The sequence below is a fragment of the Marmota flaviventris genome, chromosome 6 (genome assembly GCF_047511675.1).
Source record: "Marmota flaviventris isolate mMarFla1 chromosome 6, mMarFla1.hap1, whole genome shotgun sequence".
Lineage (NCBI taxonomy): Eukaryota > Metazoa > Chordata > Mammalia > Rodentia > Sciuridae > Marmota > Marmota flaviventris.
In genome coordinates this window covers 7,464,985-7,489,645 of record NC_092503.1, presented here as the reverse complement: position 1 = coordinate 7,489,645, position 24,661 = coordinate 7,464,985, and the positions used below count along the sequence as shown (strand labels likewise).

The following is a 24,661-nucleotide window of genomic DNA, read 5'->3' as shown; positions in this document are numbered from 1 at the left end:
GTTGGGCATCTTGTTAATTTGACTTTCAACAGTAGTGCTCATCAAAGTATACTTTTGATTTTTTTTCCAAATGGAGAAAAATAAAATAAAGTTACTTTGCCCTCTGGCTGCTTCTGCGGTTTGCTCAGGGCAGTGCATTAATTTGATGTCATTCATCCTCGAGTAACCCTCTCTCTGTGCCGATTGTGCAGGCTTGTCCTGAGTTACGTGAAGGAAGGGCCAGGAAAGCCAGACTTCTGTGACGGTCACAGCCCCGCAGTGACGATTACATTCATGTGCCCTTCGGAGCGGAGAGAGGTGAGTGCCTTATTGCAGGTGACCTGAGAGCAGTTACCCTGAGCCTGGGTCCCCAGGTCTGGTTTGGGGCGGCGGCTGGTGTGGGGAAAGGCGAGTGTTCCACGGGGCCTGGACTTCGGGCAGCTGAGCGGCCCGCTTCTGCTCTCCCACCTAGCCAGGGGGGATCTCCCTGGAGCAAGGTGGGGTGTTTTGTCCTTTGTGAGATGATTTTAAGTGGTTCATGGAGAGATTTTTTTTGTCCTTGGGTTGATCGTGGCAGTGGTTGAGAAGCCCGTAGGCATCATCTCAAGCCTGGATTTCCTGCAGGAGAGTGTCACTGCCTCCATCTTGCCCGTTTTGCCTCCAGCCTGTCCCCATTTTGCCCGCTGTTCCCTTTCGTGTATGGACAGATTTATTGTCCCAGTTCTCTTGCTGCTTTTTATGTTTTAGCTTATTTTTGTGGCACTCGGGGCTAGAACCCAGGGCCTTGCACACAAGGCCAGTGCTCTACCACTGAGCGACACCCCAGTCCCTTCTGGATGCCTTTTCCATCTCTTGACATTCCTGTTAGCCTCCTTGAGGCTGGTGACTGAGTCTCATTTGCTTTGGGTCCTCCTCGCCTAGTGGCCTGTGTGCCAGGCCTGTGTAGGGGTCACTTTGCTGTTTAAAAAGCGCTTAAACGGGGAGCCAGATGCTAATGGGAAGAAAGGGACAGGAGCTCCCTGTAATTTACTTCTGCCTTTAGAAGTAGAGAGAAGTAGAAGGGGCTGAGCTCTTGCCAGAGAACAGCACTCCCCTCCTCCAAACAAATGTGGAGCAGGCTCTGATTTCAGGCTGGCAGCTGGCCTGTTTGGAGTGTGGGATCTGGGGACAGAGGTGAGTGGAGGCTCAGCTTTCCTTTGATGTCCAGGCTTCTGCGTCCCTGTGTTAGCTCACCAAGGCCTACTGTCCAACATCAATTCTGAATGTGAATCTGAAGAATACAATACTTTCTGTTGGTAACCTCCAGATGTGAATTGAAATCTTCTAAGCTAGTAGTGGTTTTGGATTTTTCATATGTACTGTGTTTGTAAGAATCATTTCACATTACCACGCTTAGGAGGATAGGGAATTTCCCTCCATTTTCCTTCCAGGGGGCCTGAGGCGCTTCTTGGTGCCAGGAGAAGACGCTGACCTGTTGCTGGTGGGGTGGAGGTTTCCTTTCCTGCTGGGCTGTTTGCTGGACAGGTGGGGTTAATGTGCACGGTCTTGCAGTGCTGACTTGGAGGGTCTGTCTAAGCATTTCCATAGACTCACTGAGTGCTCTTGGCAGCTGGTATTTAGTGAGTCTTCATCTTGCAGACCGGAATCTCAGCTTCCGGTCATTTTAAGCTTTTAAAAAGTCTTATTGAATTCACATAGTTAGATTCACTTGTTGTAAGTATGAATCAGAGGTTCTTACGATGTTCACAGAATTGCACAACCTCCACCATAGCCTTAACTTTAGAACATTTCCACCACCCCAGAGAGAACCTCATGCCCATCAGCAGTCACACCCCAGCTCTGGCAGCCACATGACCATGAGTCCACTTTCTTGGTAGACTTGCCTTTTCTGGATGTTTCACTAAGTGGGAACACAGCACGTGGCTTTTGTGTCAGCCTCCTCTTGCTCAGCACGCAGCTCCACGCTGGTCTGTGGCAGGCTGTGCTGAGCCACAGGCTGGGAAGCACTGGTTGTGGGCCGGATGGGAGGGCTGGGCCTGCACTCCGCAGTTGTGTGACCTGTTGTCAGCCTGGCACTTGGTAGTGCAACTGGCCTGCAGCAGGTGCTCAGTAAATACCTAAGGAATGATCGGCGCCAGCACAGCTATTCTTGGTACTCAGACCAGTGGCGTTTCTTCTAAGGAGGATTAAGAGGAGGGCCTGTCAGCACTCTTCACAGTTCACGCGGGAGCAGCAGTAGGTGGAATCCAGGCTTCTGGTTGGGTGATGGGCTGGCTTACCCCAGAGCAGACTGGAATTAGAGGAACTGGGCACAGACCCCTTTGTCAGCCCCAGGAGAGGCATTGCAGACAGGCCCACTGGGCGTAGGCTCCCAGCACTGGGCTTCGGGAATCAGTACCATCACAACCCACTGCTGACTGCCCGGGTCATAGTGATTCTTGGGTGGCGCTGAGTTCAGGGTGGACTCGCTGGCCGCAGCCCGAGTGTCACCTAATGGTGACCAGAAAGAAAGTATAGAGTTAAAGGAAATGGAATTGTTACAAGTCAAATGGAAAACAAAAACAAACAAACAAACAAAAAAACCAGTTCAATTAAAAACAAGACAAAAATAAATGGAGGAGTTATAGGTTATGAAATCAAAATGCATACTGGGTATTGATTAAAAGAACAGGAACAGAAAATATATAAAACCCAACTCCCCCTCTTTGAGCTTTCCAGTGGCAATCTGTATTTAATCTGCATGTAACATTTTTTATTCTCCTTCTTTCTGATTGTTCCTGACAGGGCACCATTCCTAAACTCACTGCTAAATCCAATTGCCGTTATGAAATCGAGTGGATTACCGAGTACGCCTGCCACAGGGATTACCTGGAGAGCAAAAACTGTTCTCTGAGCAGTGCACAGCACGACATCGCCGTGGACCTCAGACCCCTGGCCCAGCCTGGAGGTGCGTGGCTGCTCTGCTGCTGAGGCCGTGGGGGCTGAGTGCATGTGCACCCCCAGGCCGGGGTCTCTGAGATGGGTCCAGACTTGTCTCTGGGGATGCTGCACTTTCGGACCTGTGTCTGTGTAAACAAGCCCCTCTTGTGTGTTCTCCTTTCTTAGGGTCCCCCTATGCTTCTGATGGAAACGAGTATACGTTTTATGTGAACGTCTGTGGAGAAGCCGAGATTCCGGTCTGCAATAACAAAGGGGCTGCAGTTTGCCAAGTGAAAAAAAAGGATACCACTCAGGTTAAAGCAGCAGGGAGACACCAGAGCCAGATCCTCCGGTGCGTGCACACAACCCTCTGCTGCCCTCCACCTTCACTCCCCCTAAGTACAGGAGAAAGGGAAGCCAGCCTTCCCTCCCGTCGACCTAGGCAGGTTGCCGTTTGTCACCAAGCAGGTGGGCGTTCTCCCTGACTTCACAGTGAGACTGACTGTTCGGAATATTTGCTTCTGAGCCTGTTTTTTGAAGGTACCATCCTGTGGGACGTTCTCCAGCTCCAGTCATGTGGCTTTTGTATTTTAAATGCATGTTTTTGAGGGGTTTTGATAATTCTCTGGAAGTTTGCGGATCCAAAATGTCGTGGGCATGACATAAGAAAGTAGGAGCAGCTCAGCGGATTCGCATAGTGTGACTCTTATGACCTAAACTCGGTTGCCACCTTTGCAAGAGCAGCCTGAAGATGGGTTCTCTGAAGTGAGTTTTGTCTGGGTCCCGTGGGTGAGACTGTGCTCACAGCCGAGCTGGAAAGGATCCAGTTCTCAGACACTCTATTTTGTACAAAGCCCGAAGATGGGAGAGTAAGATGCTGCGACACCGTCCTGCAGTCTGTTGTTACTCTGCGGTGGCAGAGTGACGGGCCCATGCATTTGGAGTGCACTTCCTTTAGGACGTGTCCGTTGCCAGCTGGACAGCTCGCCTTTTCACGCCAGTTGTGATTTGTTGATGGTGTGCAAAAGGCTGAAAGTAGCCATTTTTAAAAATTCAAGTTTCTTCTTTGGTTTTGCGTGTGTGTTCACAGGTACTCCGATGGAGACCTCACACTGATATATTTTGGAGGCGATGAATGTAGCTCTGGTTTTCAGCGGATGAGTGTCATAAACTTTGAGTGCAATGAAACTGCAGGTGAGTGCGTTTGGGGTTCAGGTCCCGCTGTGGCAGGAGGGTGTGGGAGCAGTGCATGCTCGCGTCTTTCTCAGAAGGGGATTCTGGATGGCGCAGTCAGCCGTCCTCCTTTGGACCTGGCGGTCTCTGCTCCTTGGGCTGGATTTTTCTGTTGGAGCAGCATCCTCCTTGCCCCCTCCCCCACTCCCCAGTGACACACACATCCTGTTTCCATTTTCCTCTGCTCTCCGTGTTTGTCTTGGGAATGGGCCCAGCACCAGGCTTGCTGGGAGTTTCTGCCTTGAAGTCTGGCGCCTGCACTGCGCAGCCAGGACGGGCCCAGCAGAGGTGGGTCTGCTGACCAGCTGTGTGTGCCTTCCTTTCACATCACGAGTTTCAGGGAACTCTGGGCAGAGCGGTGGCCTGTGGTGGGGTTCAGGTCTGAGGTTTGCTAAATGTCTCCAGGAAGGTTTTTAAGTTGAAGGTGTAGCTTCCTCTGGGTGACAAGAAGTGTCCTTGAGTTGCCCAGGTTTCAGACACACAGGGCACCTGTGGAGAGGATTCCATCATCACAAGACCTGTCCTGTCCCTGGGGCCCCCATTGCCGCTGAGGCCAACCCACCTCTGCTCCAGGCTCTTGTTCTGGAGGCCAGACTTGGTTTCCAGCTCATCTGCAAACACATGTGGCTGCCCCACCCCAGGGGGTCTTTCTGGCTCTTCCTGATTTTTTTTTAATGTGTGTGTGTGCGTGTGCGTGTGCGTGTGTGCATGTGTATTTTTCTGTGGCAGGTCTTGTACTCTTTGGTCATGGGGCCTGTTCCGCCATGATTGACTCGGATCTAGGGCGGGCAGCTATGCATGAAGCTCACATCTGCAGTGGGAAGCTGGGGTGATTTCAGACTGAGTGCTCATGAACTTGCTAGCTGGCAAGCAAGCAGAGAGCAAGCCTGCTGCAGCAAAGCTCTCCATCACCCCCACCAGGCCAGTGCCTTGGCGGGGCTGGGGGCCTTATTTGCAGTGTCTAAGCCCTTTTGCTCAGGCTGTGTTTGCTCCCCTTCCTTATCACTCCAGGACTCATACATTTTTTAGTGCCTGTTTGCGAAGGCCCGAGGGTGCAGTGGTGACAGATGGGCCTCCAGGCACAGGACTGGAAGCAGAGGGAGATAAGAGCAGGGTGGTGCTGTCAGAACTGAGCTGCTGCCGGTGCCATGACCCTGCCCTTCACAGGTCAGCGTGGGCTAGTTGTGGGCAGCACAGATGAGGTCGCTTGCAGGAGCAGAGCTGCTCCAGCTGCTGGATGAGGGGCAGCCCGCCAGGTGCCTGGGGGTGGCTGTGGGCAGAGGCTGCAAGGGCCTTCAGTGGCGCGAACTTGGGTAGCTGTGCGCAGGTGTGTGGCTGGGTGTGGTTGAATGTGAGCCTAGAAAGGCAGGGGAGCCTTGTCCAGAGGAGCCGAGTGTCCTGCAGGCCTGGCTTTGTGTCCCGTCCCTGAGGATTCTCAGCAGGGTCACAGTGGGCCTCTGACTTGTGAGTGAGAAGACTCACTGGGCCTCTGGGTACACCCCCATCTGGCTGGAGTGCGCCTGTCCCTGCAGGGTGTCCGTCCTTCTTTTACCTCCTCTGAGCCCCGCCTTTACAAGACCATCTCAGAACTCTGAATGCCACACCTCCTACTCTGTGTTCCTAGTCCTGGGGCAGCGCAGCCTTCTTCCTCCTTGCCGCAGAGGGCTCCTGGGCTCCCCAGTGGGCCTGCCCTCTGCACTGTCAGGTGGCTTCTGTGGTCTGAGTCCCACCAGCCTGTGTCCCTGTTCTGTTCAGGGCTTTTATTCATGACTGAGCTGAGATCTCTTGAGAGTGGTTATTCTCATTTGGGGATGCTGGGAAGGTAGAACAACCACCCCCAAAGACCCAAGTGGCCAGGAATTTGGTGGGACAGCAGCCGCAGACTCACAGGAAGGTGTGGGGGGAGAAGGGGTCGGCCTTGGGAAGCTGCTGGCGAAGCCCTGGGCTGGGAACCAAACACCAAAGGCACTTTCTTTTCCTTTTTGTGATACACATTTTCAAACAATAGCGAGGCCATTACCATGGAAATGTGTGTGTGCGCACCACTCTAACAATCATTAATTGCTTCAGATACACCTTAGTCATTGACCCGGTCGTATCACCAGCCCCAGCAGAGGACATTCCTTTCCGTGACCTCATGTCGTCACTACACCTGACAAAGTGAGCGATGCCCGTGGTGGAACTGCAGTGTGTACGTGGCTGCCTTCGTGGAGATTGTACCGAGGAGCCTGCTAGACGCCAGGGGCTTGGTGGGTGGGTGGGCTTTGAGCCTTCTTTCAGGTGGGAGTTGCAGTATAAATGTTCTGATCCCTTCCTGCTCTGTGATTCAGTCTCCGTACTTTTGAACATACTGTGTAATGTGAAATTACTTCACTGTTGTACTCAGGTTTAAATGTAGAGCTTTTAGATAAAGTCCCATGGCGGAGTCTGTTTTTGGATGTGAGTGGGTGTTCAGTGGTACAAGTTTAACGTGGTTCATAGTTGAAGTTAAATCTCCAGGACCTATTATGCTTATGAATCTAAGGTTCACGTGTCTCCAAGACACAGAGGCGCGTCCGTGATTCTCTTGGCCGCGGTCTTTTTTAACATCGACATCCATGATCCCCACCTAGTTTGCTGTAAAGTGATGCCTTGTTATTGGGCATCCTGATAATTTCTTTTTGAAAATACACTGTGAGAGGTTAAAAAAAAAAAAAACTGCCCACAAATTTAAGTGAATCTTGGTACATTAAAGGCTCATTGCCCTTAGTACATTGGGGACAGAGGGCCGGAGGTGGGCGCTGTGCCCCATGTGGTCAGCCATGGACCTATACTCCGGGGTCTCTGCAGAATGGGAGCAGCATCTCTTTGCTCTCTGGGGGACAGAGCGAAGCTTCTGGCCCAGCCCTTCAGACAGCGAGGCTGGGAAGTGGAGCTGTGAGGGAAGGTGAGCCGTTCCCCAGGGCGGCACTGTCGTCTGCACCGAGGACGGAGGATGAACGCTGCTGCAACAGGGGCACAGAGCGCCTTGGTTTTGCTTACAGGGGCAGGCAGCAGGACGGCCCTATTTGGTGGAAGGCAGTTATGGTTTACTGTTCAGCTGAAATTCTTGGAGAAGTTAAACAAGACAGGTCGGGTGCATTGCAGCAGTACTGCGGATGGAGTCTTCCTGCAGCCCGCTGGTTTCAGGGGCCAACCCTAATTAGTAGGATGGGTTCTAGAACCATTCTGAGTTTCACTTGGTCTGTCGCAGCTTACCTGGAGCAGTTCGGGAAGACCTCACGTAGCGAGATGGCCGGGGGCTTAGGGCGCATTCTGGCAGGATGAAACCTGCGGAGGCTCTGTGGGCAGGCTGGGAGGAGGCACTGAGCGGATTCTTGCTAGTGAGCCAGTCACACACAGGACACATCAGTCCTGGTGAGGGACAGCAGCATCTGTGACCTGGACTGTGCCCCGGAAAGCAGGAGGGAGTCGGCTTTCGTGCAGAGAATGGCATAAGGTACTTACAAAACCAAACCACCCGTCCAACCAATGGATCCGGGACGTTGGGGAACCACAAAGAAAGGAAAGGAGAAGAGAAGACACAAAGCCCCAGGCAGAGTGGGAGGCCCCGTCTTGTGGTATGAGCCAGAGCATCTGAATGTGATGCTGGACCCCCTCCTTTCCAGCTGTGAAGCCGTAGACGAGTTATTTAGCCACCCTGAGTCTATGCAGTGCGGCCAAAATTGTCCCTATGCCGAAGGGTTTTTGAGGACAGAGACATGATTCTATGAAGTTTTGCATGTCCCACCTCTGTCCCACTGGCCCTGGGACAGCTGAGATGCTCAGCTCAGCATCTGCTCAGACTGTGGGACAGGTTAGGTGTCATGGCTGGCATGTGCCGCATTCAAGAGTCACTAGAAATCACAGTTGAAACGTCATTTCCCCTCGGTACAAAACTTTCTTCCTTTCCCCGGAACACTCAGTAGCTCAGGACAGCAGACCTCAAGGAGGCCGATCATAGGAGACCCTGGGGGCTGGGAAAGAGGGAGCTTTGTGCCGCGGCCCACCAGGTAGGAGCAGCGGAGGAGGGGGTTTCTGGCAAGAGAGGGTCTATGGAGAGTGCTGTGCTACGGGCCCTGGAAGAAGTCTCAGCCTGGAGCTGAGCTGTCCCTGCTGATGGATGGGGAGCTGGGGTGCAGGAGGCGGCAGTGGCTGTTGTATGGGGGGGACAGCAGAGACGCGTGTCCTGACAAGGAAACGCCGGCAGCACCTGGAGGCGCCTCTCACCGTGGAGGCTGGTGGACCTGGGCCTCAGCTCACTGCAGGGTTGGCTCGTGGAGTCCTGTGCACTTCAGCTGAAGCCGCTGCCAGCGTGCTCTCTTCTCTGGCCTTCGCTGTAGGGACGAGTCCCGGAGACTTGTCTTGCTCAGTTTCCCACAGTGGCACTCTGGGACCCGGAGCTCTGCTCTCCGTCCTCCTCTCTGTGGACCACTGGTCTCACCCAGAGGGGTCCATGGGGACTTGCAGGCTGGTGCGACCCTGCTGCCCGCACGGTCCTTATTTGTTCTTTCAACTCCTCTCGACCGTGTTGCAGTGGCCCTCTGTGAGGCTGCTTGATGCCACTCCACCAAGAAGAAAAGGGCGCAGGCTGGCCAGTGAGGGCCTGAGTGTCCACGGCTTGCTGGAGTGGCTCTGCTATCCCTCAGGCCTGGGGCTTTTGACTGACCGCTGGGTGGTTCCTGCTGGCCGTGCAGGTGTCCCGCAGCTCAGGTGACAGGGCTTGGTGCTTCCCTCTCACACTGCAGGTAACGACGGGAAGGGAGAGCCTGTGTTCACCGGCGAGGTGGACTGCACCTACTTCTTCACCTGGGACACGAGGTACGCCTGTGTCAAGGAGAAGGAAGACCTGCTCTGCAGGGCCAGCGATGGGAAGAAGCGCTACGACCTGTCTGCACTGGCCCGCCACTCAGGTATCACTCCCCAGATGCGGACCCAGTCCTGTGTTCCCAGGACACTACCCCTGAATACGTGGGGACACTGTGACTGTTTCTAATCACCGACTGCGTCACAACCCCTTTTTCACTTCTTTTGTAGCTGTCTGGATTATAAGGAGCATGGATGTGGGAGGTGGAACTACCCATGTTCAAGACCAGCACCATCATTTTCTCTTTGGTTTATCTGGGCCCATCTTACCAGAGTTTAATGAGAACGGCCCTGTGCCTATTGTGTTAGGCCACCTTGTACTCTGTGCTTAGAGACATTATTTAAAAAGTGCTTGGTTCTCCCAGCAGCCTTCCACTGGGCAAGGTTTCCGTGGGCTCAGGGGCCGTGGAGGCTGGTGGACCTGGGCCTTGGCTCATGGCTGATGCCCTTTCCTCTGCCTCTTGCTCGTCTCTGACATGGGGTCACAAGCCCTGCCCCATTCTGCACACAGCTGCATCATTGTGGGTCAGTGTGGTGGGCCTTGTCCTGGGGAAGACCGATGGGCTTACAGGGGCAGGCAGCAGGACGGCGCTCCGCCTTCATGGGGCTTGGCATTTGACAGGAGAGAGGGGGGCGGGGTCATAGGAACGGAAGCTCTGACGGATGGCCTGACCTCGCAGGCGGAGAGGGGCGCCTGGGCTTAGCGGCTCTGGTTTGGGTAGGCGGGAGCCGTCGCATCTGTAGGGTGGAGAAGGAGTTCTACAGAGTCACATAACTACCAGATGTGACTATATTCTGAGACCTTTTTCAGAAGTACCACCATGAGGGGATTCCTCTTTGTGGTGGCCGGGGAGTTCTCCCTGAATGCAGTCCCAAGGACTCTGCTCTGAGCCCAGTCAGCAAATCGCTCTGCAGTACGTGATCCCTGTGCTTGGGCGGTGGAAAGCCCAGAGCCGTGTTCAGTTCCACGCGTGCGCTACCAGAGATGGGTTTTCTGCACAGCAGAGCGTGGCGATCTTGGGGTCAGAGACCGGGCTGAGGACTTGTGTGGCCGTGGTGAGGGCGACTGCCTGACGATTCCAGGCTGGAGCTCCTTGCAGTGCGCCCCGCTGGTAGCAGGTGCCGGGAGTGGACGTTTTTGTTCTGTCACTGTGGACAAGACAGTGCAGGGGCTGCACGGGATGCACTTGGCGGACTTCCCAGCCCAGCCCTGGTCCTCGAGGAACCTGGAGGGTTTGGTAGCATTTGTGTGTAGCCAGCTGTGAGGTGAGAGCTGAGATCCTGCCTGCTGCCCAGACAGCCCCGTCTCAGACCCCGCAGGCCTCCTGCACTGCAGCCCAGCGCGGCACTTGGGGCCTCGCACTCACTGCTGTCTGCATGGCTCTTCAGGCCATTGACACCAGAGGACGGGCCTCCCCAGCCGGGCTGCAGGCTCTCCTTCGGCAGCGGGGTGCCCTGCCTGCGGTGACCACCCTCTGTGCTGCTGTGTTCTTGACGGCAGCTGAGTCCTGCCTCTGTTGGCTGGCAGCAGGCTCGCGCCTTTGGATCTGGTGACCCTACATGTCCTGCTTACTTCCGCGGCACCACTCCTCGGGTTCTGCCCCTCGCTGTTACCCAGAGAGGCAGTAGGTTCCTTCGGCAGCGTTGGGCTCCCAGGACCGAGGCCGGCTGTGTTACCGATGGCTGTTGGTTCTTTAGGCCCCAGACCGGCTGGCTTTGGATCTGGTTCTCAGTTTCTGCTTTTGCGCTGTGGGGACTGGGAGAATCTTGCTTCTTAATTCCCTGTCCCTGTGAGCCTGTTCTGAGCCGGTGGTGGCCTGGCTCACTTCTGTCACCGTCAGAGAAAGCGGAGTCCCTCAAGGCCCTGTGCTCTGACCTTCCCAGGGCTCAGAGGTGGGCGTGCCTGAGACTCCTGACCAGGAGCTTAGTAAGCTTTGGACTCTTGACCTGAAGCCCGGTCACCATTTGTGTTGTGACCCACGGAGAACAAATTCCCTGCCTTGGTTACAGAATCAGAACAGAACTGGGAAGCCGTGGTCGGCAGCCAGACGGAAGCAGAAAAGAAGCATTTCTTCATCAATGTGTGTCACAGGGTGCTGCCAAAGGGCAAGGCCACAAGCTGCCCCGAGGACGCTGCTGTGTGTGCCGTGGGTAAGTTGGGTGCCGGGGACCCCTTTCCTGAGGGAGGGTGGGCGGCGGGACCTGGCTGCTTCAGACCCTGCTGAAGTCCGTCTAGCTTGCTGTGTCTGGGTGCCACATAGAGACGGTGAAGAAGCAGCCGGTGAAGAAGCAGCCTCAGTGACACAGACGTCAGTCCCTGCTGGGTGCATTCAAATCCTGAGGCTGGCTGAAGCCACCTGACTTTGGCTAAAGCTGTTGGTGGGGACAGAAGGGACCACACTGGAAAACGCTTGACCATTTATACCCTGCCTTTGTAAAGCGTCACTGGTTGTAACAGCTTTATTGTCCATCTTCCGTGGCGGACAGCAGCCAGAGCCGCGGGAGGCACTTGTGCCCCAGGTTCCTTTGCCCTCTCCAGCCCGTGGCCGTCACACAGAGACGTCTCATCAGGGGCACAGTGTGTCAGTAGCTTGTTGTTGAAGGTACGCTTGAAAAGGCCAGGAGAGGAGAACAGGGAGACTCCACTGCGGATGTCGGAAGCTCAGTGGATGTTAGGGATGGCCCCAGGGCACGGTCAGGTGTGACTGCAGGCAGGTGCGTTGCTGTTGGAGTCTTAGCAGGACTTGAGCAGAGTTTTAGTACATTATAGGGAACTGTATATGGGATGGACCCCAGAGCCACCTGCGCTGGGGAGCCCCCCCCCCCCCCAGCCTCTAGTGACCCTTTGGAACCATGTTTTCCTTTCCTCTTGTTTTCTCTTTTCCAGATAAGACTGGAAGCAAGAATCTGGGGAAATTTGTCTCCTCGCCCACAAAAGAGAAAGGAAACATCCAGCTTTCTTACTCAGATGGTGATGATTGTGGTGGTGACAAGAAAATAGCAACTAACATCACACTCGTGTGCAAGCCAGGTAAAGGTGTTAAGGAAAAAGAAGTGTTTCCTGGCATTGGCCAGAGGGGTGTTATGCTTCCTGTGTCCCTGTCCCCTGCTCCCTGCAGAGGGTCCTGGACTTCAACCCAGAAACGGAGAAACCATGTGGTGTCAGCGGGGAATTGGGACATCGTTTTTCACACGAGTCCTGAGCATAGTGTCCTGTTCCTTAGGACTGAGACAGGGTCAGAGACGGAGTGCTCAGCAAATGGGGAGAATCTTCCCTCCAGGGGGAAAGAACCACAATCTCACCATGTAAATGCATTCATCTTAACCTACCTTTATTTAACAGGTGGACGTTGTTCTTACCGAGTCGAGGTCTCATGTCCTCACCTGCCTTAACTTCCTTAGTGCTGTCTCTTCTGTGTTGCCCAGTTTTCTCTGGTTTTTAGGGATTACCTTGTTGACATGGCATGGTTTCACTGTTTTTAAACATTTCCCGTATGGTTGGATTACTGGCATGTTTCTAGTGCTGAGAACTGATTCTATGCACCCTCCATTGACTTCCCACTGGAATATTTCCTTTGGATAAATTCCTAGCAGTGGGAGAAGATTAAAGGCTATGACTATTTTTTTTTCTTGTTTATTTTTTGGTAGTAAAATGTATGTTACATGAAACTTAATTTTAATCACTTTTACAAATTCTGATAAAATATGCATAGCCTAAAATTTACCACCTGGCCCATCTTGAGGCGTATGGTTCAGTGCATTAAACACATGACGCTGTTTTGCATCCCTCTGGAGGCCATCTCCAGAACTTTTAATCTTCCCAGAGTTAAACTGAGTGCCACTGAACAAAGACTCTCCATTCCTTCCCCCCAGCTGCCAGTTTAATGTCTGCTCTCTGGGTTTGATTGTTCTGGATATTTCACAGAAGCCAAATCATGCAGTATTTGTAAGATCAACCCTTTGTCCTTGAATGTGCTGCATCTCATTTCCCGCTGTCCTTCCCTAGTCTGCTGTGTGTATGCGCGTGTGCACGCAGCACCAGAGGGTGAGCCCAGGGGTGCTCTACCACTGAGCTACATCTCCAGCCCATTAAAGATTTTTAAAACAGTTCGAAACAGGGTCTCACTGTCTTGTCCAGACTGGCTTTGAACTTGCAGTTCTCCTGCCTCAGCTTCCTGAGTAGCTGGGATTCCAGATTGCTTTTAACAAAGCAAGAGTAAGGAGAGATGTTTCAGAACAAGCAGGTTGATAGGTTTCTTCCCTCGATGCAGGTGATCTGGAGAGTGGCCCGGTGTTGAGAGCTTCCAGGGATGATGGTTGCTTCTACGAGTTTGAGTGGCACACGGCAGCTGCCTGCGTGCTGTCGAGGACAGAAGGGGAGAACTGCACCGTCTTTGATTCCCAGGCAGGTGTGTGTCTCAGCAGCACCTCTAAAGATTTTTCCTGAACATTTCTGTGAGTGTTTTAGAGGGAACCTGCTTTAGAGTTTAATTAATGCTATTTGCCCAAAACCCTGTGTGTCTGATGTTGGGGCTAGACCTGTTGATGGTGCCTTGGGTTCATGGTTGAGTTGGGTTTGCTGCATGAGACACCTTCGGAACACGAGGGATGGCTTAGGTTTGGAAGGCTTCTGTATGAGGCCTAGCCCAGAATTCTACCTGGGAGATTCGGCAAGAAGGATGTTGGACTGTGGTCATCCTGCTCGGATGTACTGTGGCGTGGGAGACAGCGATTGTGGGCTTTGAGTCGGGCTGTAGGTTACTGAGTGAAGGGGGTGGGTGGTGTCGACTCCATCTCCAGGGGGAAGCGCTGGTAACCACCGGCTGCTGCTGAAGCTGCCTTTCGGCTTCTTCTGGGGAGTCATCTCCTTTTTGCTGTGGGGTGAGGTTGCCCTGAGGACTCCCTTCTGACTGGCCTCACATGCTTTTTATTGTTTGAACTCTTACTTAGGGTTTTCTTTTAATTTGTCACCGCTCACAAAGAAAAATGGTGCCTACAAAGTTGAGACGGCCGAGTATGACTTCTACATCAACGTCTGTGGAGCAGTGTCCGAGGACTCCTGTCAGCCAGACGCCGGGGCCTGCCAGGTGGCAAAGAGGCAAGTGACTTCTCCGTCTGCGTTTGTTCTGGGCCTTCTGTGTAAAGGGACATTTATTCAGGAGTAGGCGTGTACCTCCTAAAACCTTGCTCCACGGCAGGCGTTAAGGGCTGAGAGGACCTCAGTGCGGGACGCCAGGAGCCTTACTTGCTAGAGAGACCTCGTGCCACATCCCAGGGGACGAGGAGGGGCTTACACTTGCCCCACTTCTGTTATTTCGCACATTATAAACATTACTGTGTGTATTTCTCTTTTCTGTGTGGTGCTAGTGAAATGCAGTGAGTTGAACCTTGAGCCAGTGGCGCTAAGAGTGGGTTTGGGTCCTGATGGGGGCAAGGGAGGCCCTCTTTCCCTGCGGTTGGAAATCGGCCTGTGGGATTCCCGTGGGCTGCAGCCCGAGTCCTACTCGCGGTGGCTTCTCCACTCTGCCCACCGGCCCTTCCTTCAACTCCACATGGAGCCTGAGAATGCATCTGCTCATCTGGGGCTTTCTCAGAGACATTTCTTGTGTTTATTTCAGTGATAAGAAGTCGTGGAACTTGGGACTGAGTAATGCTAAGCTTTCGTATTATGATGGGATGATCCAGTTGAACTACAGAGACGGTACACCCTACAACAACGAAAAGCACACTCCGAGGTCAACACTCATCACTTTTCTTTGCGATCGAGAAGCTGGAGTTGGTTTCCCTGAATACCAGGTAAGAGTTGTCCTGTGTAGTTTTCCCTGGGGACATTTGAGCCTGTTGACCGGTTATTTAGAAGCAGAGCTATTAATAGTCTGGTTTTCTGGCCAAATCATCTTAATTATTCCTTTCAGATTTGCCAGGGGGCAGAGGCAGTATTTGTTCATTTGTTAAGCTTGCTTTCAGTGGGCCGGATGCCTCATGATTGCCTACAACCCCGTTGGTTTGGGGCATAAAACTGCAAAAGCATCAAAAGTCGTCCTTATCTCCACTTAACCGAGGCTGAATTTCCATCTTCATGGGCACTCTTCACTTTACTGAAATGAAAGGATGTGGATGAAGGAAACTTTCTTTCATAGAGTTTTTATTTAAAACAACACCCTTGTTGTATTTTGAATGTTGTCTTTGCATAACATTTCTTTTTGCCACCTGTGCTGGTCAGCTCTCGTCTATACAGCAAACATGTGAGATGATCAATCTGCAGCGGGAAAAGGCTCACAGTTTTGGAGGCCTCAGTCTCTATCTGTTTGGCTCATTGATTTGGGCCTCTGGCGAGATGACATATCATGGAGTGTGTGTGGCAGAGTCAGGAAGCAACAGAGATGGAGGAGGGGCCAGGGTCCCACAGCCCTGTAGTGGGCTCTCCCCCAGTGACCTGAAGCCCTTCCACTAGGCCCTGCCTCTTAAAGGTCCACCCTTCCCACTAGTGCAAACTAGGGACTGAGACTGGACACATGGGCCTTTGGGGACATTCAGTATCCTAACTGTAGCACCATGCATTTCTCTTCTTTTGTCTTTCCACCAGGAAGAGGACAGCTCTACCTACAACTTTCGGTGGTACACCAGTTATGCCTGCCCAGAGGAGCCCCTGGAGTGTGTGGTGACTGACCCCTCCACACTGGAGCAGTACGATCTGTCCAGGTGAGGCCTGGCCCTCTTTGCCGAAGTCCCCTAAATGTTGCTGGTGAGCATGTAACCAGCTTATGTCACGTTGGCTCTGGTAGATTTAGCAGTGCTGCCCACTCTTTGCTACAGCAAGACCTCAGCCTGAAGCTTTGGTGTCTAAATCGGTGGTTGGCGAGGTGTGGGGGCTTACTGAAGCAGACTCGGGGTAGGCTGTGCAGAGTGTGGTGACAGTCGAACGTAAGCCTGGGTACCCAGTCGTGTGTCTTAGCAAAGCGTGCTTCACTGATAGGTTCTCTCCTTAAGAATACCTGCATGCAGTGGGTAAACTCTTTAAAAGCACAATCTTTCTTGAAATTTCAGTCTAGCAAAGTCTGAAGGTGGTCACGGAGGGAACTGGTATGCCATGGACAACTCAGGGGAGCATGTCACTTGGAGGAAGTACTACATAAATGTGTGCCGGCCCCTGAATCCTGTGCCGGGCTGTGATCGGTACACATCCGCCTGCCAGATGAAGTATGAGAAAGATCAGGTGAGTCTGTCTTCCCCGTGTCTCCTGTCCCCCTTAAGTGCATGGCTTAGTGATTATTTTGGGACCCTAGATCACAGCTGGCCTGGCTGCTCAGGTGCAGCTCTCTGCATAAGACCGGGCCTCTGTGGAAACTGACCTGCCTCCTGCACAGAATGAGTCATATTTGAGTCTGTTCAGATTTGAGACTTCAAGAAAATGCCAGTGCATTGTCCACCTTTGAGCAAATAAAGGGCGAGGAAAGCTCTTAATGATCGTGTGGGGCCTGAATTCAAGTGTCTGGTTCAGCTGGCTTCTGTAAAAGAGTTTCTGCCTCCAGGGGATTATCAGTTTGGGGAGCTGTGTGGATGTTCTAGATCCAGGCATAGCTCTCACTCCTGCTGCTGAGCTGCCCTTGGTCATCCAGTTGGATTCAGTGACCTCTAGAACCTCTGCATGTCTCCTTGTGAATGGTGACCCTCACAGTGAAGGGGTGCCTGCTGTAAAAACAGCAGGCCAGGAGAGTATTTCCTTGGCACATGTTAATGGCACTCCGGTGGTTAAGAGCTGAGTTCCTGGTGTTTGGGGATAAAGCCCAGTGACAGAGCATTTGTCCAGCTCAGATGAAGTCTGGATTCAGTTCCCAGCATGATAGATGGATAGATCCCCAGCACAACACATAAGTAGCTAGATCCTCAGCATAGTAAGTAAGTAGGTAGGTAGGTTGATTGATTGATTTGATCAATCCCCAGCATAACAGATAGATCCACAACATGATACATAGATACAACATGATAGGTAGATGGGTAGATAGATCCACCTCCAGCACGATAGAGAAATAGATCCTCAGCATGATTGATAGGTAGGTAGGTAGGTAGATAGGCAGGAAAGAATTGTTTTTGTGTACATGCTGTGGTCCTTGTAGGAGCAGTGACCTCAGAGTATTGCCAGTCCTCATTTCTAGTTCCACATTGTGAGTCGGCTTCCTCACTGTCATTTATAACCCCCTGGTCAGCATACAGAGTGCTTCCTTGGTGGTTCTCGGACATGCACAGTGGCCCAACGTGCATGTTCCTAGCTGAGGTTGATGAGTAAGGTGATGCTCCATCCTGCATTCAGCCTCCTGCTGAGATGACCAGAAGGTGGAGTGGGCGGGGGTGCAGTGCAGAAGCCGCGTCTCTGGTGCCAGGTGGACTGGGGTCTGTGTCCTCACCTGCACCTGTTAGTAGGACACCCTGGGGCGAGTCTCTTAACATGTCCAAGCCTCAAGCGGACCTGTCAGGATGGGTTGTGCACAGGGTGTAAGACTGTGGCCTAGGTGAGATGCAGGGTAGGCTGCCCAACTCCCCTGGGAGCAGTACTTCAGTGTCCAGTGATTCACTGGGGCGACTTTGTGGGTGTGTCCACCACAGATGATAGTGGCTTGTGGGGAGACTGGCTGTCCTCAGGGAGCCTGACCCACTGGTGTTGCAGGGCTCCTTCACCGAGGTGGTGTCTGTCAGTAACCTGGGAGTTGCCAAGGCGGGCCCCGTGGTGGAGGAGAGCGGCAGCCTCCTCCTGGAGTACGTGAACGGCTCAGCCTGTACCACCAGTGATGGCCAGCTGACCACCTACAGCACCAGGATTCACCTCATCTGCTCCAGGGGGAGCCTGGTAAGTCGCTGCTGGGTGGGCGAGGGAGAACGCCACAGAAACATGCTTTGGGTCATGATGTACAGTTACAGTGACGTTTGTTTTTCATCACGGTAAAATGTAAATGACACGATACACCCTTTCAGACATTCTGGGTAAGAATGTTAAGGCTGGGCGCGGTGGTGTACTCTCTGATCCTAGCCTCTCAAGCGACTGAGACGGGGTCCCACATTCCAGGCCAGCCTCAGCAACTTAGGGTCTTTCGAGCAAGACCTTGTCTCAGAACATAAAAATAGCTGGGGATGTGTGTAGCGCAGAGGTAGAGTGGCCCTGGGTTAATTCCTAGTTCAAAAAAATTTTAAAAAAGCAAAAGAAACATAAAGTACTTGTGTGGTGCATTTCTTACCAGGACCCGTGTCCAGAACTTTTTTGTATTTTCCCAAACCCAGTTGCTTCCTTTCCTGGGAGCTTTATGTATATAGCAGGGCCGTGGGTTTTTGAATACCCGAGTCAGTTGGGTAAACTGAGGATGGCAAGTCACACGTAGATAGTGCCCAGGCCACCTGGTGCACAGGGAACGCTGGTGCGGTCGACTGGCCTCGGTGGCTCTGGCACTCTGTTGGTTAGGTGATCGTTCTCTGCACTCTTATCCTGCACTTGACCTTTCAGAACACCCACCCGATATTTTCTCTCAACTGGGGATGTGTGGTCAGTTTCCTGTGGAATACGGAGGCTGCCTGCCCTGTGCAGACGATGACGGACACCGACCAGGTACGCTGCCTGCCACCTGGCCCCTCGCTGAGCTTCCTGCCTGATGGTCCCTGGTGTCCAGCTCTGCACCAGCCCGCCTTGCACCTGCTCTGATGGATGGCAGGTGTCTGGAGCCCCTCCTGCTCTCTCTCCCTACGCTGGAGGCCCAGATCCAGGATGAGAAACAGGAGCCTTGCTTCGGCTTCCCGCTCGCTGTAGCTCCTCCGTTCTCCACCCAGCTCTTTTGTGTGGCAGCGACACCCACCTGGTGGGCCCTGGGGCTCTCCATCCCCACAGAGGTCTGGCTGGCTCATATGTCAGTCCATCTTAGAACATTGCAGAGCCCTGGCTGTGGGCCACTGGCTCTCGTGATCCCTTCATCTCCCTCCCAGCTCTCTCCTCCTTTGCTGGCAACTGCCACAGTGCCCAGGTGTGGTCCTGCTGCTGTGGCCTTGGCCCTGCTCCTCCCAGCTGCATGCTGTCCTGCACATGTGGCAGCAGGCTGCTGCTGTGGGCTCTGCCTGCCCCCCGGCAGTGGTCTGCACAGAGCTGTTCCTTGTGGTGGGGCTTGTTTCCCTCCCTTTCTGGTAACCTCTCCCCAGACTGCAGAGTTGCTGGCGGCAGAGACCTTGGCTTGTCCCCATGGATGAACCCAGCTCAGGGTCCTGCTCATAGGTGCACCATGAGGGTGGGAACACGGGGTGCCAGGCACCTTACCCGTGGTCGGCGCTTCTGGGGCTGTGATCAGTGCCCCATTCCCTGTGTTTGGGGGACACTGGAAGCCCATGGCAAAGTTACTTACACCTCAAGAGGAGGGAACGTGGTTGAAGTTACCTTATCATGCCATCAGTACCTTTCTTTCCCTGAACAATTCAGAGACAGAAAACAGAACTCAGGATTTCTTCAGATGGTTTCTAAAGGAATTATTATAGTCACCGATGGTTCCCGCTTACCTTTCCCCTTGGGGACTAGCGATACTCTCCTTATTCAGATAATGCAGTGGTTCAAGAGTGTTTGGGCAAGTTGAGCACCTCTGAGTCTGTCACGCTTGGTGTGGGGAAGGCACTCTTCTGGAAGCTGTGGGTGCACTCAGGGCTGCCTTTTTGGTAGGGATTTTTAAAGTTAATTGGAAGCAAGCTCTACAGAGCTCAGCAGGCAGGTTTCTGAAGGGGCCGTGTTTGTCGTGCTGCTGTGGAGTTGGACTGAATTTTTCCTCCCCCCGTTTTGCCTCCTGTAGGCCTGCTCTATAAGGAACCCCAACACTGGGTTTGTGTTTGATCTCAAGCCACTCAACAGCTCCGAAGGATACGTGGTCTCAGGCATTGGGAAGACCTTTGTGGTAAGAGTGATATGATGAATTCCTAATTTGTTTGGAATCAAGGAGACAGTGCATTAAAGTCCCCTGAGAAGGTGACCTGGGTTGGTAGGTGTCCTCAGGAATTCCAGGCACTGTGATGGCATCCTCCCCCAGGAGATGAGGAAGTACAGGTTCAAGGGGAAAACGCAGTGACCTCGTCCCCGCTGTCCTGCAGCAGTTCCCAGGTGGCACGGTGTCCTCTCAACCCAGTGCTGTGTCCAGCAGCAGTCTCCAGAGCTGCTGCGGCGGCATCCCTGGGGCCTGTTAGAAGTGCAGGTCATGGCCCCACCTGAACCTTGTGAGTCAACTTGGGCTGGGCCCAGCAGTTGGGCTTAACAAGCCCTCCAGGTGACTTGATGAGCAGTGAAGTTTGAGACCTTCTAGTCAGGAGAAAACAGTGATTTACTGGTCCCGTAAAAGGAAGACAACATAGATGAATGTGTTCTAGGCTCTTCTAAGAGTACTTTCTTCAAAAATAGTTCCCGTGGTTTGCCTGGGTTTCTAAGGAGGACGATCTCCACATTAATGCTGTTCTTTTGTAAATAGCACCACTAGCAGGGGAGAAAACTTTTCAAACATCTTGGTTTTGCTTTAAATTCTTAGATCAGTGTCTACTTTTGTAATATGCTTTGAGAACTGGTCTGTAGTAACTGGATGTGGAGGAGGTCCCTGGGGCTGAAAGAGCACAGGCAACAGGGCGCACAGCCCAGCCCCCAGCCAGGGAGACTGGCCAGGCCTTGCCCCTGAACAGGCTTTGGCTGTGTCTTCCCACCCCATTTTCCAGCATGTTATCCGGAGTCGTTGCCACATCATAATACCAAACTACAAATGTTTAATGGCCCAAGTGTTAGTTCTGGTACTGTTTGGTTTATAGAGTAGCTGCTACTGCAGAGTCTGGTTTATACCAGGTGGTATGTGATGGGGGAAGGAAAGGGAGAGGGTGTTTGGTTGCCTGCACTGGTGTGAGGAAGATGAGAACCTCACTGAACTGCAGAGAACATGCTTGGAGAGATGACCAAGAACCCCATAGAGAACATGCTAGAAACAGCCCAGAGAGGTCCTGCCTTGTGCACCTAACCCCCAGGGCATTAGGAGGCAGCTTGTGAGTATCAGGAACGTCAGAGACTGACGGTGAGTGGCAGAGGTAGGAGTAGAGCTGACTGGTGGAAGGGGCTCGAGGCTCCAGCGTTGTTCCAGGACAGGGAGCCACAGCGTGGACGTCACTGTCCACCAGCCAGTTCTACATGGCTTCTTGCACCCCATCTTGCTGGACTCACTTGCCTGGATGCTCCCCAGCACCTCCGGGGCCTGAAGCTGCCATGGGAGGCCTCTCTGAGGCCCTGACCCAGCCTCTTTGCACTGGAGGGTGTGCAGGTGTTGGGCAGCTGGGCTGGCGGCTGCCCGCAGCTTCTCCCAGCTCTGCCGTCGGCTCGTAGGGGAGATTTAGAAGGAAGAAAGGGGAACTGGCTTCAAATTCGCACCATCACACACCCCTGGATGTGGCCCCAAAAGCTGTTAGAATACTTGGGTGAGGTCTAGCACTTATTTTCTCTCTCAAGTAGGAAACAGCAGTCTTTAGGAAAAACTCTTGCTGTGTGTAGTCACGAGCTCTGAATTCTTTGCCTATTAACATAAACAGAGATAACTTTTCCCTTATGGATCTTCATACCAAAGAGCATAGTCAGTTTTGTTTTCATAACTACAATAAATTTAATTTTACTGAAACTGTGTCAACTTAAAGAAATATAGGGACATCCATTTGTATTCACTTGTAATTAACAAGACTCCAACTATGTGTACTTTCTCTGATATAATTAAAAATACTATCAAGTTATGGCTTATCATATATCCTCCATTATATATGGAACATTGCTACATGCCATATATCTTATGCATTTTATAAATACAGGGCAGCATAGATGAATAAAACCGCGTATACTAACACTTAAAGAACACTTATTGCTCTTTAGACTTTGGTGTTTGCCATACTTAATAACTAGGATTTCATTGCCTCAACGTGGCGAGTAGGTAAATTAATATCCAGTGGGCTCTGAGGTTGCCAGGGCTCCTACTGTGCCAAGCCCTGTAGCCTAACCGGCCTGCCCGGCTCTTGCCCTCTGGCCTCCAGTTCAACGTGTGCGGCACGATGCCCCTCTGCGGGACCTTCGGTGGGAAACCAGCTTCTGGCTGTGAGGCAGCCACCCAGACAGGAGAGCTGAAGAACCTGAGGCCGGAAAGGCCCGTTGGATTCGAGAAGAGCCTCCAGCTGTCCACTGGGGGCTTCCTGACCCTAACCTATAAAGGGGCTCCTCCTGCTGACAGAGGTGAGCCTGGGCTCTGTTCTTTCGCCTCGGGGGCCTGCCCTTTTCCTGCCTGGTCTCTCGTACATGCACATGTTCCGCCTCTCACTATGGGTGCCTTAACTAGCTCCTTTCAGTGTAATTCTGAGATTCTGGAGAGGTGGCCCTGAGTTACTGGTCCCCATGATGCTGTCCTTCCTTCCCCTCCCCTGGCATCCTTTTCTCCTGCACCCCCAGTTCGCCCAGTGGACTCTCTTACTCGTTATCACATTTCTTTTAGGTACTAAAGAAGAGACGGGTAGGGATGAAAATCATAAAAGTTACTGTTTGTTCCTAGGTTAATTTCTTGCTTCTGATTTTTCCATTCGATCTTCATGGTTTCTTAACATATAATTTTGCTGTGTAAATTTGTTAGCATTTCTGCTCTTTTTTGCACCTGTGTTGGACAGCAGAAACCATTGGTGCTTTTTGGGTCACGAAGTGCAAGATCAAGCCCATGACCCTCATGATGCCAGCAGCTGGGCCAGGACAACAGCAGCTACTGCATGTAGAGTACTTGCTGTGTGCCAGGCCTGTGTTAAAATGCTGTATGTACATTGTCTGGTGCGTTCTCATGCCAGCTCTGTGAGTCTTATCCTCCTCGTGTTTATGACCTCTTGCTTAACCCTGGTCTCATTTTATACGTGCAGTAATGAAAACTGGAGAGGCCACGTCCTGGGGACACAGGCTTTTTGGGTAGCATGAAAGTAAGGATCCAGACTTCTGGGATTCTAATGCTGGCTCTGCCAACTAACTCATCCTCTTGCACAGATGAGGAAACAGGTCCCCAGAGGTGTGGAAACTTGCCCAGGACCACACAGCTAGTGAGCAGCAGAGCTGGATTTTTGAGTCTACATGTCCAGTGTCACAACCTCTGCCGTTGTTAAACCCTTGCCATCATGCCTTGCTAAACTTGGGTAGAGACAGTGGTGTGGTGTGGTTGCTAAGAGTGCTGCTGCCATCCTGGCAGACATCACCAATTTATTGTCTGGAAGGGAGCAGAAGGTTCTGCTATCTTGGATCCATCACCCCTGTGTCTAAAGTCTTCCTTTACTTTAATACATGGCACCTCAAGCTAACAGAAGTGGAAAATTCGACACTGCTGGGAGAAGAATAGCCAGGGTAGCAAAGGAGTAACTTATGAGGTAGTTTAAGAATTAGGAGTCTTGGAGTGAGCTCAGCAGGATGGTTGACAGGAGGAGCCTGGTATGCCTCCATCCATAGTAGAGGACCAAAGCGAGGACAAGCAATACCTGATTCACTCGAGTGAGCAAAGCAGGGTGCCAGAGTGCACTGGGGATATGGCAGAGACAGTGCAGGGCACAGAGCTACAAGGTGACCTAATACAGAGGGAGATGAGCACACAGCATCTGTAGTCCTGTCCCTCAAAATCAACTCTGAAGGGCTGGGGCTGTGGTTCAGAGGTGTAGAGCACTTGCCTAGCATGTGTGGAGCACTGGGTTAGATCCTCAGCACCACAAAAAAGTAAATTAAATAATGGTATTGTGTTCATCTACGACTAAATACACATATTTAGTGTCATCTGAGATCCCACTCACTTGGGGTCCTGTGAAGGAGATTCACAGCAGCTCAACTGACTGAGGCCTATGAGCCAGCCAGGAGACCCTGCTCACTCTCCCTCAGCTCTCGGAAGCATCTGGTGGTCCATCCTGAGCATCTTTAGACTGCAGAGGCCCCCATAAATGGTGCCTCCAACCACTACCCTGGAAACACCCAAGTAGCTCGGCCTTCTCGTTCTTGGGCCTGAGAAAACAGCTAAACAACCCTGCCCACCTCTACCATGGCCCAAGAAGGAGCTGAGCAGTCTTTACTCAGAAAGTCATCTCACTAAGGTCCTGAGAAGGGATGTTCAGGCCCACCACCTTCCCTTGGCCTTGGGAAAGAACTGAGCAGATCTCCTTGAGTATATTGGCTCCTGAAGGCTCTGCACAGTTATCTGTGTAGCCCTCAGGCAATGACAGATTCTCTGTCTGAGCCCATTAGTGTGGCATGGCTACCATGTGGTCCTTGGACATGGGCAGGCCCCTCATCCTGCTGTCCAGCATGCTGTTCTTCACTCACAGGAGTGGTCCTATCCTCGTATGACTCTCAGAAACCAATGGGTACTCCAGACCCACCGTATCTGTAGCTTTCAGCAAAACCCACCTCCCCTAGGGGAGCTGCATTCCAGCTGGTGGTGCAGTCCCACAACTTCTGCAGCCTGGGCCTCTGGGACACCTGCAGACATCACCAGCTTTGATTACAGCCACAGAAGCTGCGTGTACACTACGCCAAGGTACCCACCTGGAACGAGAGCCAAGGCAGAGTGCCCAGCCAGCACCTGAGGACAGGCACGGCACCAGCATACTCTTCACT

General features: G+C 52.5%; 1 protein-coding gene across 1 annotated transcript in view; it reads left to right on the top strand.

Annotated features, from left to right (window-relative positions):
- Igf2r (insulin like growth factor 2 receptor) overlaps positions 1–24,661 on the top strand; it is a 96,339-nt gene that overhangs the window by 33,369 nt on the left and 38,309 nt on the right. Inside the window, exons 7-22 of the mRNA XM_027939585.2 lie at positions 192–297; positions 2,764–2,926; positions 3,085–3,250; positions 3,989–4,092; positions 8,898–9,062; positions 11,026–11,166; positions 11,903–12,046; positions 13,287–13,424; positions 13,966–14,113; positions 14,634–14,811; positions 15,602–15,717; positions 16,063–16,231; positions 17,681–17,860; positions 18,509–18,610; positions 19,827–19,928; positions 22,075–22,270. Of these exons, the coding sequence (XP_027795386.2) occupies positions 192–297; positions 2,764–2,926; positions 3,085–3,250; positions 3,989–4,092; positions 8,898–9,062; positions 11,026–11,166; positions 11,903–12,046; positions 13,287–13,424; positions 13,966–14,113; positions 14,634–14,811; positions 15,602–15,717; positions 16,063–16,231; positions 17,681–17,860; positions 18,509–18,610; positions 19,827–19,928; positions 22,075–22,270 (2,318 nt within the window). The remainder of the gene's footprint in view (positions 1–191; positions 298–2,763; positions 2,927–3,084; positions 3,251–3,988; positions 4,093–8,897; positions 9,063–11,025; positions 11,167–11,902; positions 12,047–13,286; positions 13,425–13,965; positions 14,114–14,633; positions 14,812–15,601; positions 15,718–16,062; positions 16,232–17,680; positions 17,861–18,508; positions 18,611–19,826; positions 19,929–22,074; positions 22,271–24,661) is intronic.